The following is a 17,475-nucleotide window of genomic DNA, read 5'->3' on the forward strand; positions in this document are numbered from 1 at the left end:
ATTATCTTTAATAAAATTTGCTCTGCAAATTACTTTTTGTTCTGACCAAGTTGTGCTGCAGATCCCTTCACTATTGGAATGTCATTTCCCATACCATTTAAACTTCCCATGCTGAGGAAACAAATCAGACTGAAATAGTAACACCTTAAGTAGTTCTGATTCACCTGACATATTTTTGTCTTAAAAAAATTTGACCCCCTATCTCCTGTTGGATGGGGGTTAAGCCCAGCAGTATTGTTTTATATCATGCAACACCCAGCAGCACAGGAAAAGCATTAGCGCTCCCTTATCACACAAGGTTCGTACAACCTGTGCTGGTGAAATTATGCAATAGTGTGATTTTTGTTTGTTGCTTGGGTATGATTGCGATCCCTCCAGAATTGCCATTGAATGTAAATAACAAGTTAGAAAAATGAAAACAGAATCAGAAAATCAAGAAAAAAAAGGGAAAACCTTTAATTAATATAAATTACATTTAAGTTTATATCCATATTTGCAATTGTAAGAATATTTGAGCGATAATGAAGTGCTTAATAAAATGCACAAAATTTTGCATAGACCAAATACTGTAATATGGTATGAATTATGTCAAGGTTGTAGATTCAGAAGCATGAAGAGATGGATGAAATGTTTATATTTGTATGCCGGCAGATCCTGGTAGACTAGAATATTTCAATTTTTCTGCAGCTGTTTGTTTTGCTTTAGATCTCAATTTGTTTACATGAAAAACATATCAGTTTTGAGTTATTTTTTGCAAATGCTTTCTGTCTTCACCTGGTTGGCTTTCACCTCAAAAGCACAAAAATTTGCCATTTCATGCTAATAACTGTCTGTTGACAGAAATAGTGATATCTGCATATAAATGACTACATCTTCCCCTTGACAGATATCTATTATCTGTAAATTGTGCATATAAATACCAGTCTGATTAAAAAAGTGTGTTACTTTACTTAAAAATGTTACAATTTATATCTGATATAACTTGTGCCTCCAGCAATCACTAAAGATAACAAAAAGATTTAGCTTTTTTGGATACTATTATAGGCATTCTATTTTGTTATGAAACCTAAATTGGAAAAATGTTTAAGTAGTACCTTATCATCATCATATGCCAGGGAATTTTTTTTCATTCTTTATTCAGCTGCATCAGAGCAGCTGTTATGATCTATGATCATTAAGAGCAGTGTTATGTTCACCCTCAATTTAATGAGGGTAATAAAACTAGAGCAAAGAATTTTCATAGAAATTAGCTGATTCATTGTGTGTTGAATTCTGCTCCATTTTGTTCCCCTTCTCACTATATTCAAAGTGAACTGCTTTAAATAAATGTTCCCAAATGGTGTAAAAAAAATGCACATCATGCACATATTTTCATTGCATATTCATATGTTTCTGTGCAGAAAAGATTTGTGTGCTTCTCAGTTGCACATTGTTCATGCATTTAGCCCCAGGTCTTGAGGAACATCATTAGAGCACATAGCCTTCTCTATGTGCATCAAAGTCTCACAGCATTTTGTGAATTTACATTAACCACATTTTACTCATTTGTACGCTAGGACATAACTCTGTTTTCCCATGTGGATTGACATTGACATGAAATATTTCATGGACAAATTACAAATTACAACAGAACAGTTAAAGTATATTGGTTATCACATCACTTACACATATATATAGAAAATTGTTGACATCCGCCAATTATTTGCATAAAAATTCTGCATTTTGTTCTATAAATGTTTTATTTTTTGTCATTTTGCAAATTGATACGATTCTAACTTTAAATTTGACCACCAAAGAAAGTTTTTTTTTTTTTACTGTAGACTAAAGAAATAAATGCAAAGGGTAGGTTTTGACTCCATTTTCAATTCAAACGGTTTTTAAATTATTTTTACATTTATTCTGTATTGATATTCAACAAAGCCAGAACATACATTCCATTTAAAATTAATTTAGGGATTGGAATCATAACCAAACAGCCTGCGGTAAAAAAAAAAAAAAAAAAGAAGTCACACTCTAACATAAGTATGAGTGTGCCCTCTCTTTGGTGTATTAAAATATTTTTGGACATTTTAAGGAACTATTTGGTAAATTATCAAGGAACTGTAAAGTGTGCAAAAGTTGAGTATATGACAAACTTGATATCTTCAAATAGTAGCAGACCCTAAGTCCTGTTTAATATTTTAGAGATGGTTGTGAATCCTGTTGAAACTAATAATGCAGTATTTTAACAAACTTTGTGTGACAGCTTTAATAATTGTTTTAATGTCTGTTTTATTAAAGGCTCAACTAATCCTGGTTTGATTCTTCTCTGAACTCAGCTCAGGCTGTTTCTTAAAATACTCTAATTTTCCACTTGAATTTCTTCCAACAAGTTCTCCTAAAGATTCCTTTGGCATGGTTGTGCCTTATTTACTAGGAAATAAATTATAAATTCAAACTTTGGTCCTGAATTGCTTAAATTGATTTGGAAGCAAATCAGAAAAAAAAAACCTGACTTTAAGCTATATACCACCATATGGAAATGGCACTTGTAAGAACTGTTTATGGTGTTTTGTTTCTGATTCTGGTAGCATTTGATGTTGTCAGTCATATAATCTTATTTTGTGTCGTGAGAACCATGTTGGCATCAAAAAGATATTGCTTTACAAGGGTTTAAATCATATTTGGAAGGCTGGCCTTTTTCCTCTAATGTGATCTCACTCAGCTGTGGAGTGCCACAGGTTTCTATCTTGGGCCCTTTACTGTTTTCTTTGTATATGCTACCATTTGGGCCAATATTTTAAAGGCATAACAACCCATTTCATTATTTTTTCATTATATCATGTATTTGCAGATATGTATCTGCTTTTCAGGAAATGTGAAAATTCAGCTTGAACGTCAGAAGGAAGTGAAGAGCCTAATTCTAAATAACTCTAAAACGGAAATTGTTGTGTTTGTAAATCCATTTCATGTCACTGCCTTGGACACACTAAGTAGTAACTGCTTTTAACCTTGGTGCGATTTTGGATACCTATTTTAAATCTGACAAGCATATAAGCGCAGTTGTCAAATCTTCTTTTGCCAGTTGTGTTTTCTTAGTAAAGTAAAGCCCTCTCTGCCTTATGTTGGTCTAGAGCATGCCTCTCATGTCATCATTACATGTAGTTTGGATTATTGTAATTCTTTGTATTGTGATCATGCCTCTATTCATTGCCTGCTGGTGGTTCAGAATGCTGCAACTCGTTTACTTACAGGCATGAAAAAGCAGGAGCACATTTGATGGCTTCCCTGCGCTGGCTTCCAGTCAGCTACAGGATGTTTTATAAGATTTTGTTTATGGTTTTTAAAAGTTTAAACGGGTTATTGCCTCTCTATCTTTATATCTTTGCCAGTATTCTGCAGTCAGTTGCTACAGACCTCCGACCCCCAAGTGGCCTTTGGATTAGCTCAAGAACAGAGCAGAGAGAGCTTCATGGGCTTCTGTAGCTGAACAGCTGCATCCAAGCCATACATCACCAAGTGCAGCACAGAGTGTTGGATGGAGTGGTGCAGTGGTGGAGTGGTAACTGTATATTTAACATTTGAATCATGTATTAGATAAATAAATAAATGTTAAGTCTGTTCTTTCAAGAAATTCAAATTTATGTATTTCATGATATATCTTGACCCTCTGTATACCTCAGGGAGGATTATGTGTTGGGTTGTTGTTTTGTTTTTCCGGGAGCTGGGCTTTGATCCTGCTTTAGCAAATTTATAGATTTAGTCAAATTCCATGTTCCCAAACTTGTGGTTACCGTTTGGAGTTGGCCACTTCTTCCAACATGACTGTGCATCAGTACACAAAGTAATGTCCCTAAATACTTCAGTATAGGTGAACTTAGGTTTGCACAGAGTCCTGGCATAAACCTGATAGAAAACCTTTGTCATGCATTATGAAGACTAAGAGCGAGATAGTCTTGACAAACTTTAGTCTATGACCTCCCAAATGTACCTCTAGAAGAAAGAACTAGAATTGCTATAAACATGGTTCTAAAGCTTGTTGACAGAAGAGCAGAAGTTCAAACTGTATGGACAGCATGGACCAACATAGCATTAAACCCTGTGGATGAAACGTTAATCAAGGCAGGTGTACGAATACTTTTGGTAAGGTATTGTATTTACAGATAGTTTGGGCAAATCTTCTAAAGAGAAACATTAGAAACAGCACAAGGATTTAACATTTGGAAGCTACATTTCTCCTTATTCTATAAAAATAGACTCTATAATCACTGAGTCATCCAGTTAACTTAGTTAAATGCAAGAAGCACATCCTTCTCTATTTGAAAATTGTCTTATTATTTCTCTCCAGGTGAATTTGTCAGTATCCCTACAAACAATAGACAATTCAAATGTTATTTATTGAAGTGTGTTTGAGAAAATCCACAGAGTAAGCCTGCTTGTCTAGCAACTGAGCTCATAGAATCCGAGAAAAGAGTGTCTCATCCCTTCAGCCTCTCTTTGTTTTCCTTTTTCTCTCTCTCCTTCTCAGAAGCTGACGGATATCTAGCACTACGTCTTCACTCAGCCATGCACGGCTTGCCCCCTCCATTTCCCTGCTGGGAGGTCAGCTCTGTTCCGTGTCTGTTGAAAAGCTTTCACAACAGTCTCAGATTTAGCCATTCTGAGCCAACAGCAGGTAGAGTCACTGTTTCCTGGGTCTAAAATGCTCATTCCTACCCATGACTTTGAAGTGTTTTCTACGATTAGGAAATATATAAAGAATAATGCCTTAAAGTGAAAGGTGGCTTTTGAAAATACAAACTAAATGTTAATATCATTTTCTGCCTGCTTTTTAACAGTTCTGCAGTATTTGAAATTCCATATCCTGAATTATTAGCTTGTAAATTCTGTCCTGCTTTTCAGTCCATGTAGGTAACAGCATAATTATTTGAGTGTGCAGCTACCTCTGGGATAAACATTTTGCAAATTTGAAAATGATAACCTCGATGAATGATATCTTTATTTTTTTTTCTAATGTTTTTTAATAGGAAACGAATCAAAATTAACAGGCAAAGCACAGAACATTAAACCATTTCACCGCTTTGAGGTCTACATTTCCTGGCAGAAAAGGAAATGTAAAACATAAATTATAATGTTTATACGAGGCTGATTTGGGCTACTTTGTTCTAAAGCCTGTCTGAGAGTAATTGCTTCTGTGGCTCATTCACTTTATTAGATGTGTCTCCAGTGGCCCTATGTTCCATCTCCATGATGCCAGTTGCTTCGTTTGGCTCTACAGGGCACTAAATTGCAGCAAAGATATTAAAATGTGTACTGTGTAATTAAAAATGCCAATTTTAAGAGTGGGAGTTAATACGGCCGGGGAAGGAACATCACATACTACTGCAAGAGTCCTGAAAAGGCATTTACACATCAGGAAGAGCATTTTAGACAAAAATGGTGTGCACATGATAACGCTGCACTGCATAGTGAGTGTTTACTGTACACGCAGCATCTCTGCGACTTGCACAGTGAGCATTTCGTTCATGAGTCACCACTGTCTTCAGCCCCAGGCTCAGCATCCAGCCAGCTGAAGGAGGGGATTCATGTTTTATTTTAGTCCCTCTAATATGCCGTGAAGACATCATTATCTTGAACACGTTGTATTCCAGAGCCTTGGTTGTTTAAATGCCACAGAAGATGTGGATGACACAAACAGCTTCACCCTCATCACCGTCAGAGAGATCATTAGATGTGCAATTTAGCGTGCATCATTAGACGTGGCTTTTTGTTATTGCTAACCTCAGCAGTCTGTGGCTCAGCGCCCCGTCCTTGGTGGGAGAAGGATGTTATCTTTTATGTCATGCACACACCAGTGCTGCCCACAGGGAAGAGGTGAGTTTGCAAGAAACTTGGCTGATTGAGGGCACAGGGCACATGGAGGTCTGTACACAACTACAGTTGCTGTGAATATTAAAGATGTCTCGCAAGAGACTTTTTTTGTCAGCTTCTGCTCCCTTTTAGAAGAGTCATAAATAGCACACAGTGGGAGAGATCTTCCCTCAAGTGTTTCCATGCCATTAACATTTTTCTCTTTACCTTTTTTAAAACAACTGCTAAAATCATGTGACATATTCCACCAAGTAGCAGATCCAAACAAGGAAACTTGACTCAATGATATATATGCTTTGGCACTGCCTTTAAATGAATGTGATTGTGAAACTTGAATATTTAGTGTAAATGCAGCTCCAGCACTGAAAGAAAATGATCTGAACCAAGATATTGTCAGAAGATTGATGAGACAGCTACCTGGTTCCAAGCTGCACATTTGAAGCCTAAACATTAAACCTAATGAATTAGTATATTTTATGATGTACACAAAAATGGATGCTTTATTTAATAATCTTGTTCCTCTAACCACATTGTCTCATAAAATCATCAAGGCCTTTACAGGAAGTGCTTTAACAGCACATGTGGAGAATTATATGTGGAAATACATTTCCACATGCCCTTAGTTTAGAAAATGTATTTCTGTTATACGAGACAAGAAAACTGAAAAATAAACATTTACATCAGTTTTATACTGCAGCAAAAAGAGCATTTTAAGTCACCTTTACAAATTAAGTTTATATAAACCATCTATATCTTATTTATATAGTCAGATCAAAACAACCCAAGCATACAGACAGGTTAAGATTGACTTAGAATTATGTTTCTTGACCTATGGTCAATTGATTTCAATACAGTTTTTTTGTATAGCGCCAATTAACAACACATCATCTCAAGGCACTTTACAGAGACTATTTTATCCAAAACATCCAGTCAGATTGCTTAAAAAATGTCTATCTCAGTAAAAGCTGCTGATTGCATTAAGTCATTGACTTTGCAGGACACACTCATTCTGTATGAGTATGGCTAAAGTAGATAGTATTTGCCTGCATTGTGTCAGTGACTCTGCAGCAATTCCTTACAGTGACCGTGGAGAGGAAAAACTCCTGTTTAACAGGAAGAAACCTCCACTAAAACTTGCCTCAGTATGAGTAACCTGCTTATGCTGACTTGCCATCTAGCAGAGAGAAGCACTGATCCATAAATACTTTTGATGTTAAAAAAGGTAATGGTAAACTAGTGCCATAGCTGTATTGAAAAGAAAAAGTTAAGCATAAACGATCTGAGCCTGTTTTCATGCCAAAGCGATGAAAGAGATCACATCCAGTTATTCACAGTAAAAGATGAGCCCATAGCAATGTCTAGGAGAGCAACTGGACTAAACAAACACGAAAAAGGCCCAACTCTGTCCATCTATAATCTAATCTAGCTGATATTTCTCTCCTTGATGGTCACACAACCAAACAGAAATGGACCAGATTAAGTTACTATGATGAGAAAAAGCAAAGAGAACATAAAATTATGGCTTGAACAAGAAAATACCACAGAATGGTAGATAGAATGAAGGAGAATGGTGAAAGTGGTCCCTATGTCCTCCAGCACTCTAAGCCTATACCAGCATAACTATGGCCATAACTTTCATTTTAATTTTTAAAATTTTACTTTTTAGTTTTAAGCCTAGACTTAGAAGTATAAAGGGTGTCTGCCTCACAGACTAAAACTTGTAGTTGGTTCCACAGGAGAGGAGCCTGACAACTAAAAGATCTGCCTCCCATTCTACTTTTAGAAATTCTTGCAACCACTAGTAAACCTGCAAATTGAGACATAAGGAATGATCAGATCTCTGATATAAGAGGAGGTTATTATTTAGGGCTTTATGCACGAGAAGAAGGATTATTCCGAATGCAAATTAAATTTCATATTATATTAAGTTTGTCTGTATATATCATATTAAGTTTGTTTGTATATTATGATTGAAACATGTATGTGATGTATCAGACAGTGAAACTAGATACAAGTTGGCACAAAATTAAAGTTTTATAATACTTAGAGGAACAATACTGTATATGACAGAGAATTCACATACAATATTTGTAGAAATTATACAATATAACACTTAAATGACTGAGCTGGAGAGAAACTATTCAAGAAACAAAGAAACTGCTTGTGGTCTAAAATATAAGACATGTATGAACTACAACCAAATCAGTTGATACAATGAAAATAAAAGGCATGAGTTTGCAAAATGTAGGTTCCAGATTATTGTTAAACAATTAGGATTTTTGCCAATGACTTTAAAAAGCTATATTACGATTTTATAAAAGTTTACACATTTTATTTCTGGATGACACTAGGATGACAGATTTCTGTGCTAAAACTAAAAATGTCTCTCTTCCAGCATCCTTTTTGATTTAAAAACATTCCTTAGTAAATCGGTCAGGCTGGGCTTTAGCTGTTTAAATAAATGATAATAAACTGAAAATGTAAATCTAAGGTTTTTTGTTCATATATGTAAAGGTTAAGTGTCTTAAATTAAGAAAATCCAAAATATATACATGACTTTTTTGTTTCCTGTCTATAAGGATTATTACATTCCTGAGCATTTTTCTTTTATATACACAATAACATTTCTTCAACTTTAAGGACTGCTCAGTGTTGAAGTGAGCTTTATTAGAATTAACTAATTGCTTATTATTGCACTCTATTTGTAAAATGTGAAGTAAATAAGCAATAAGGTTTGAGTTGATATGTAAATGTTCTTATGGCATTTCACAATGGATGTCAAAATGTCATTCCTTGTCATCACCTCAATAAAGCCACCAAGTTCAACTTTGCGACCTCAGACTCACAGAGTCGTTGAGAGACGTATCCTAAGTCGCGCTCCCTAAAAATGGAGCAGCTACTGCATCAGTAACCTGATTATCCCAGCTGTCAGTCTGGATAAGGCCTGGCTTTGGGATCCGCACTTCCTCTGATTCTCACTTCAAGATAAAACTGGTCCTCCTGAAGACGAGAGGCAACATTCGAGCAGGACAGACACGGACACTTGAGAAAAGACATCACCAGGATTAAAGTCAGTGGGTAAGAAAATTGTTTTTGTTTTGTTTTTAACAGTGATGTCTTTTCTTCATTGGATTTTAGGCTATACTTTGGGGCTCATTCTACTGTTTCAATGCGTTTTTCTGTCTTAAAGCTGCATGCCACAGTGTTGATCTCATACTTTTGCCCTCTTGTTTTGGAGAATTAATTGTTGTCTGATGCTATTTTACTAAATAAGACTTGTGTTAGGATTATTTTTCAGCCTTATCATAGCTAAATAACTTGCCTTACAAGCACAGTTTGAAGATTATATGAGACGATGTACTGTAGGAGCCTTAGAAGAAGGCAGCCATTAACTGAGGGAAGGGAAACAGGATACAACTAGTGGGTGGGCCTTAGTTATTGTTACTGTGGACAACAAGTGTCTCCTTTATATGTTTTCCTTGCCTATAAATGGGGGAGGTTCATAGCATGAGTCTTTCTCTGCAGGGAAATCAGTTTTGTGCCTGTTGTATTTATGTATTGTTCAACAAGCTCCCCATGATGCTGGATTAATCTTTGCATCGTCAGAACGGATTAAACTTATTTACACTTTGTAGGCATACAACAATGGCCGACTTCATGCCAGGTAATGCCAACAAGCTGGTCCAGAGTCCAAAGACAGACGTACAGGATGGGAGCAAAGTTTCAGCTGAGTCTGCATCAGCAGCAGTGATCAAAGCAAGACCTGCAGACCTGGGACTGATTCGAAGTTTGTCAAAGTCAGACTCTGACTTGTTGTCGTCTCCAGTCGGAGAGGAGGACGGAGGTCTGACAAACCGCAGTGGATCTGTGGCAAACTGCAGTTCTGGCCAACCATCAGTGGACCGCATGCCTTCCTATGCTTCTGAATGGGATGAGGTAATACACAAGTTCCTGGAGTGAGAAACAAATAGTAGAGTATAGATGTCAGTGGGAATTACGCTTTGTGTTGTGTTCCTGAATGAGACGAAAAGAGAGAATGATGAAAGAAGGAAGTAAGGATCAACGGGGGAAAAATGAACAAATGTTAGCTGCGGATTTCAGAAAAGGAAATTAGCAGCTAAGAGGAGGAGAGCAGAGGCAGCAGTGTGATCAGGAGTCCAGCTGAAGCAGCGATGGAGTAACTTTACCCAGGCTGTCGGCATGCCTGCAGGCGAGTGCTTGAATGCATGAATGGCTTGATCACTTGCACCGACCTCCCTGTAGCAGCCCTGGCATCCAAGACTAATTGGGCTTGTGCTGTCATACCACATCCATTCAGTACATGTCTCAGGGGCCAACCCACGCTTCCAGTGTCTCCTCCTGCTCTTTTCTGGCTCCTTTGCTCCGTCTTGCACCATCTAATTTCAGTCCCCTGTCTTTGCACCCCTCCCAACCACCCATTCATGCCCTTCACACCTGTCCCACCTTTTTCATTGTCAATCATATTCACAAAACTTTTGACCTCTAATCTTTGAGCATTTGGATAACCAACTTCTTCCTTTAACAATATAAATGATTTAATGTAAGTTAATATTTTTGTTTCCAAAAACGTATATTTTTGAATATGAACGCAGCAAAAAGAATATAGTCAAGAATAATGTCTGCTAAAATTAAGCTCCCTGTGCTAAGAACAGGAAACACTTTTTTAATGCTTCTTCTTGAAAAATGGTTTGATTTTGGGAGTGAAAAATTAAAAGTTGTTCTTACAACATTTTTCTCCATCCTGAGCAGTGGATCATTGCAGCTGTATAAAAATAATCACAGTCTGGGAAAAAATGCTTTATAACCTGAGCGTTGTTTAAATTTCTTGTACGGCATTTTTTTTTAATAATATGCTTTAATAAACATCTTAGATCTGCACCTATTTTTAGGTTAAATAACACATAGGTGAACTCCACTGACTGATTAGCAGAGTTAAGGTAGTTTGTTTCACTGGATTTTAAATAGGAAAGAGAAAAATAGCATACTACATCTTAGAGATTGAATTTGTTAAAAATGTGAAAATCATATATAATTTTCCTTCCTCTCAGCTATTATATACAAACACAAAAAATGAAAGGCAATGAGCAGAAGGAGCTAAGCATATCTATCAGTTGGCAACCAGTAAAATAATAGAAAGTCTTTGACTCATATATTCACAATTCTAAAAATTATTTAATGAGCTTAGCAATTTCGTTCTTATATAAGGCCAGAATTTTCCTCACTGTTATGGAAAACATGTCGCTACAATATTGAAGGATGAGGTTAAAGTTGGTTGTGTTTATTAAAATGTAATCAGCAGCCAAGTCTGTTCCAGAGATCCACATTAAAGTGTAACCAAAGGTTTTTCTTATTTTCCTATGTGCCATCATTTACTGTACAGGTGCTGTCCCATTTAGACAAGCTGAAAAAAATTCCTTCACACTTTCAGTTAAGAAAACAAAGCGCTACGTTCTTAGACGCAGTGGAGAAATACACAATTACACCCTCTTTAAAGAGCAATGCCATATGCAGCATATTTTGTTCATGTTTACACTGAAAATTCCTTTAATCTCAAAGTAACCTTACTAGAACAGCGAATAATTCATATTCAGGCAAATTCACTTCAATCCCATCCTATTATGCAGTCAGATTCAGATTTAATGTAATCTTCATAGAGCTGAAATAAGTCCAAGTATTAAAAAAAACAGACTTATTTTAAGCCTGCTACTTTGTAAAAAGCATTCTAGTAAAGGAAACCATGATGTTTGCATTAAGTTCTGACTTCTAATTGATTTCTCCCTGGTTCAGATTATGATCTATATCTGTTCATGATTTTACGCCTAAACGTATGTTATCTTGATCTGAGAACTGCTTTGCACACAAAGGCAGCCCTGACCACATGCAGCAGATTTGTACAATCTCACTCTTAAAACTGTGTCACCACAGAAAGCAGAGAAAACGCTTAACTTCTGCTTGTATTTATGTTTTTCCTTCTCTGTCATCTCCCATGCTCGTTTCCTGCTCTCTGCTCCAACCCTTTGCTCTCTGACACACACTGTTTGTTCAGGCCGTTCTGGGTGGGGTGTCCTGTTCTCAAGGGCATCCTGTTTTAGAGCTGCATCAGATGTCTTTTTCTTTCCCCTCAACATCTCAAAGAATTTGTTTTGGTAGCCAATGTGGATGTAGGGAGGCGACATATGTTGCCTGCATGACTCCTCCAAGTTAGTTGCAGGCACTTTGTTAAGCTTATATTAAAGGACAAATGGCCATGAGAATGATCTGTCATGAAAATTATGTCTATTTTAGTGTTTCTTTTTTTTTCAGAGTCAGAACCTTTCCTCTGTTTTTAGTGAAAATGGCTTACAGGTCTTTGGTCAAAGCTTCTCCCAATAGTTTGCTTGGTCTTTGGCCAATTCCTTCTGAGGGATTGCCTTCGAGTCAATGAGTCGATGCAATCAACTGGTATTCCTTGGCTAGAAAACTTTGAACCAATCTCTCTGTATGATCTGGTTGAATGGTAAAGTGCCTTGAGATGAAGTGTGTTGTGAATTGGCGCCACATAAATAAACTGAATTAACAGAAAATGTCCGTTTTGTGGTCAGGTTTGTGGGATGCCTTTTCTACACAAAACTTTTCAGCTCTTCCTCATAATGCTATTAACTGTCAAACCCATTCTTTTCTAATTAAATTCTCTTCAGGCCCTGAATCATATCATGCACAGAGTGATTATACGTTTTCCGTCACTTGGTAGTATTTGCTCCTCCTGAGCATTTGCTGACAGTAGATATTCATTTGCATTGCAATCCCTCACATTGAAAATGCATGCAGCCATAGTGGAGACTAAATAGTCCCTTTTAACATGGAGAAACCTCCAGCATTACCAGGCTAAGGCCGACTGGATGTTAGCCTGGAGGATAAATTAGTTACAGTATGTTTTCCAATGCTGTAAACATTTGTATAATAAATACATTTAAACAATAAGGCAAACAAAACAAAGCAGCAGGCAAACAAAGCTGCAGGTGTGTCTCGGACCATGGATCTCAAAGGGAAAAAAGGAAGATAGCTGATGAGAAAAGAGGATTCAAATAGACCGAATCATTTGCTTTCCTCACCAATGCGGAAGGATTGCCTGCATTTTTGCTTTGTAATGAGAAGTTGTCAAAAAATAAAAAGGAAAATTGGAAAAGGCATTTCCAGGGAAGGCTAAATATGCAGCCGACCACCAAGCTGGGAGTGAGAGAAAAAGTGTGATTACAGAACTTCTGGATAAATTAGAGGAGCGCAAAGATAGATTTAAGAAGTGGATTGCATCTCCAAACTCCTTTACTGCTGCTAGTTTTGTTGCAAGCATGAAAACCGTCTACAGATCTAACAGGTGGCGCTCAGATGCAGGGATGTGAACTTTCTTCCATTTTTTCCCTGAATCCTAAAAATATAAATCACACCAAGTAACGCTGGTGACGGAGGATGTGGGATTTCAGGGTTAGAGAGCTCTGCTCTGATGGATGTTAGTTCCTGCTAGGTTCCTCATGACTCAATCAACTCCTCCCAACAGAAACACGTCCACCAAAGAAAGACTTCTTTATCGTGTTTTTATAATTTCATCAATGCAACAAAATTTAAACAGTGCGGTGACAGGCAGTGAAGCGGCGTGCAATGGGAGTTTTCACTGCTCTTTACTCACCTCATGCTACTATGTGACATTTGCTCCAGGATAAACATTTAATCATGAATGCTTATTATATATTTAAGACCACATAGTCATTTTCTATAGTGGGATTTTGCATTTAAAGCCCGTGTTACCATACAAGGCATATATAAGACATTTCTGCGACTCCAGACAGTTTTATTTTTTGTTTTTTTTTTGGTCACATATGGCCCTTTGAGCAATTTGGGTTGCCGACCCCTGCCATAGACATGAGTAAACCATGCTTAACTACAGGAAAAGAGACGACAGATTATAAATATCACATCACATACTCTGCTTTTACCTATTGTTAAGTAATTATAATAATAAATATGTTTGTGACGGATAAACAGACAGATTTTTTTTTTACGTCGACAGTACACGCACAACTGTAAAAAAGTATTTGTAAAATTACATCCACTTATTCTTAACACCCATTATGTAGAAAATGATATTTGACTTGCTCTACTAGTCTTTGATCATTTAAAACATTAACATAAATGAACGTCAACTAAATATGATTGCAACAGGGTTTATATTTTAAAAAAAATACACGTGGCTAACAACAGAACTACTATACGGAATACAACCTATCAATCAGTAAGCTTTTTCAAAATAGTTGTGCATTTTGTGAAATAATTACCAAAAGTACCTGTCACGGATCTTCCTGTATTTTGATCTGGCCACCAAGCACTTCAACCTAACTGGATGCATTAATAACCTAAATTTCTTCGCCTTCCGCTGCCAGGACTCTCTGCTCTCTATGCCTCTGAATCTTACTGCCATATTATTTATGTACTTTTTTCTTGTTCATTTCTCATTTGATAAATTCTAAGCCCTAAAAAAACATGGAAAATCCTATGACTTGCAGATCAGTGGCTGCATCAGTGCCCTTCATAATTTCTTTTTCTTTAGTTTTCAGCTCAGAGTATGATCAGAATAAAATTAAATGGTTCAGACCTTTTTGATTTAAAGATTTACTGTATGAAATTTCACATTAGTATTTGCAAGTTCAGTTTTGTATGAGCTTAAAGAAACGTTTTTGATAGGATCACTTTTGTCAAGTAAACTGCTTAAAAATATAAAAAAAAACCTCCCATTATCAGTTTCACTTAAACTCTTTCAGAAATAATGTTTCTTTCCAGAGTTTTGATGGTTCCCTGCTTGACCATTGCTTATCTAATTCTGAGGACCAATGGTTTCTGTCACTATCTATCACTCTACCTCCAACTGATTGATCTTATTTAGATCAGCGAATAAGCGCAGTTAGAGTACGTCTGAGCTCCAGAAGATGCTAGCTGCTGTTTTCCCTCTTTTTTCCTATCCATCATTGTGTGTTACAATCTCTTGTTGATTCCCTCAATTTTAAATCATTTCTCAAAGCATCCAGCTGCAGGGAATAGAAGATCGAGTCTTTGCTGATCTAATGAACAGCATGGCCTTCTATCTGCAGAGAAACAATTCTTGACCTTTTCTCTGAGCTCACTTCAATTGCATTTGCCCTTTTTGCAGTTGCTTTCAACTTAGCAGTTGAAACAAATGTTTTAGCAGAAGCAAAAAGTAAGAGTCTTCTTCTATTTACATACTGTTTTATTAAAAATACCCACATGCACCTCTTTCCGAGTGACTGTTTGTTGTTTTAATGAACGATCTGTTTAAAATAAGTGCATTTAAGAAACAGTGAAAGCTCAAGGATGTCTGATTATGATATTTGACACAATAAATGGTATGTTTTTAAAGTATTCAACATCGAATGAGACAGTAATGTACAGACAAAATATTTGTCTTAAGCACCTTTAAAACTAATTGATTTAGTGGAAGTGTAAATATGTTAAATTCTGTATGGCAGTTTATTTAATGGCACATTATGTTTTGTTTCCTATCGTAGTAAAAGTACTTAGTATTCTGTTAACAAGTACGCTTCTATAAAACCGAAAGTCAGCTGATGTAATAAGACTACTCCTGGTGCAAAAATGGCCAGCTCTTTGCCCACATTAAAACACATTGTGAATGAATATGGGACACTACAACAGCATGCTCCAACCCATTTGAATCTGTGTGGGATTGTCTTTGATGTAAATAAAAATTTAATTACTGAAAATACTCAGTGGAAAACCTCAAAGATGTAACCACATTCACCCTGGCCTCTGCAGCAGCAGATTTCTGAGTGCTGCTGCATGTTTGTTGGTTTGGCTTTATAATGATGTGCATTTTAAGCTCCATTTCCTGTTAGCTTCGGTTGGATTAGCACATCAATCTTGTGATATATGACATTTTTATGGAATCCTATTCTTCTAGTGTAACTAAGAGCGAATGAAAGAAATGCTGAATTATTAAAAGTCAGCACATAAACATGGTTCATTCATTTCGTCTAATTTATGTTTTGGATATGCTTCTGTATTTCTGCTGACTCCATTTTTGAATTTTCCTATAACATTAGATCAAGTTTAAGCATCATCTTCTGTGCCATATGTGTTGGAGTAGGTTAGTTGGAGCCTATCCCAGTTGGTCCTATGCTAGAATCAGTGAGTTCAGTTCACAAAAATAAAACTCAGTATTTTATTTTCAAAAATGACAACAATGCATTGGCTACATTTAAAGCTGCCAGAATTAAGTAGCTTCCTATAAAAAAATAAAAAAAAGGTTAAGCTTTGGTAAATTATTTCATGGCCGTTTGAATACTCTGTTAGTTTGTGCCACCTTATATCTCTTCTCTCATTTACAGACATATATGCTGTAAAGGCATATAAGGTACAGACATCTTCTCTTATTCATTTAGTATTCTTTTTTGGGTTACGGATTCCTTAAAGAGTCTGGAATTTGCATTAAAGTGTAAAGCAAAAAAAAAAAAACACATATATATATTTTTGTTAAAGATTGACATTTTACGCTCTAAGTTCTAAAGCCTATAAAGCCTAATTCTAATTGGTATTTCCAATACTGTGTTTATTTTAAAGTTTAAAACTGCTTGCATGCTTGTTCATAACGTGATCTGTGGCAATACAAGACTTAATAATTATTTTTTTTTTATTGTTAGTATGACCTCTATGTGGCGCAGGAGGTAAAATGTAGCAAAACCAATGTAGGAGTAAAACCCTGAATATAAATGTTAAATCATATATATACATTTTACAATGCATACTTTATGCATGTAAATATATATATATAAAGTTTGGTCATGGAATCTCTTATTCTAAAGAAATTACATAAGTACTCCCATCATGATTCAAAAGGCAGGAGAACAGGAGATTGCTATTTGATTTGCATTTGACTTGGAATGTAACTAGAAGGATGGACCTCTAGGTTGCTTAAATACATCAGCGCTCAAACTACACATACCGACGGAATTGACAAAGACTCCTGAATAGGCGTCGAAACGGCTTCAAAAAACTGAGCAAAAGTCTGGTTTCCTTCCAATTTAAGCCTGTTTTGTGTTTGCCATGACCCAGACGACTGAGAATTTACACGGGCACATATATAAAAATATTACGTCTAAGCTTATATATTTAGGTTGAAACTATTTCTACATCCTATATTTATATATACATTTTATATTTACATATAAATCTTAAATCTAATTCTAATCAAAAATCTTAGATATAAGATACTATAAGAGCTCTAGATATAGATTTCAGACTTGCATATATTATTGCATCCATTTAGATAGGTGATGTAGAAAAAGATTAAAAGTATGAATTTTGATAGAACATTTAGATATAGATTTAAAAAAAATTTATATCCCCCAACCCCATACAACTCTAGATTTAAAAAATATGTTATATATCAATGGCAACAATATTTATATTCTAAGTGATGTATATCGCTTTAAGTGGTATTATCTAATGTTCACTACAAGTTAGTCAAATGGCTAAAGTAACATTAATCATGTTAATATTATATATCCATCCATCCATCCATGTTCCTCCGCTTATCCGGGG

General features: G+C 36.0%; 1 protein-coding gene across 11 annotated transcripts in view; it reads left to right on the forward strand.

Annotated features, from left to right (window-relative positions):
• The first annotated feature begins 8,834 nt into the window (after positions 1-8,834).
• The window catches only part of LOC107089148 (ankyrin repeat and SAM domain-containing protein 1A-like), a 75,909-nt gene continuing 67,268 nt past the window's right edge, over positions 8,835-17,475 (forward strand). For 10 of the 11 annotated variants that reach the window (XR_001481419.1, XR_001481420.1, XR_001481421.1 and 7 more), the window contains exon 1: positions 9,349-9,786. Coding sequence is in view for 7 of the 11 variants with exons in the window: in XM_015381752.1 (XP_015237238.1) it covers positions 9,496-9,786 (291 nt within the window). In the remaining 4 variants the exon portion in view is untranslated. Of the gene's footprint in view, positions 8,929-9,348; positions 9,787-17,475 lie in introns of those variants that run through there. The other variant, XM_015381751.1, reaches the window with a different exon arrangement.

Source organism: Cyprinodon variegatus, unplaced genomic scaffold, assembly GCF_000732505.1.
Source record: "Cyprinodon variegatus isolate N-32 unplaced genomic scaffold, C_variegatus-1.0 Scaffold241, whole genome shotgun sequence".
Classification (NCBI taxonomy): domain Eukaryota; kingdom Metazoa; phylum Chordata; class Actinopteri; order Cyprinodontiformes; family Cyprinodontidae; genus Cyprinodon; species Cyprinodon variegatus.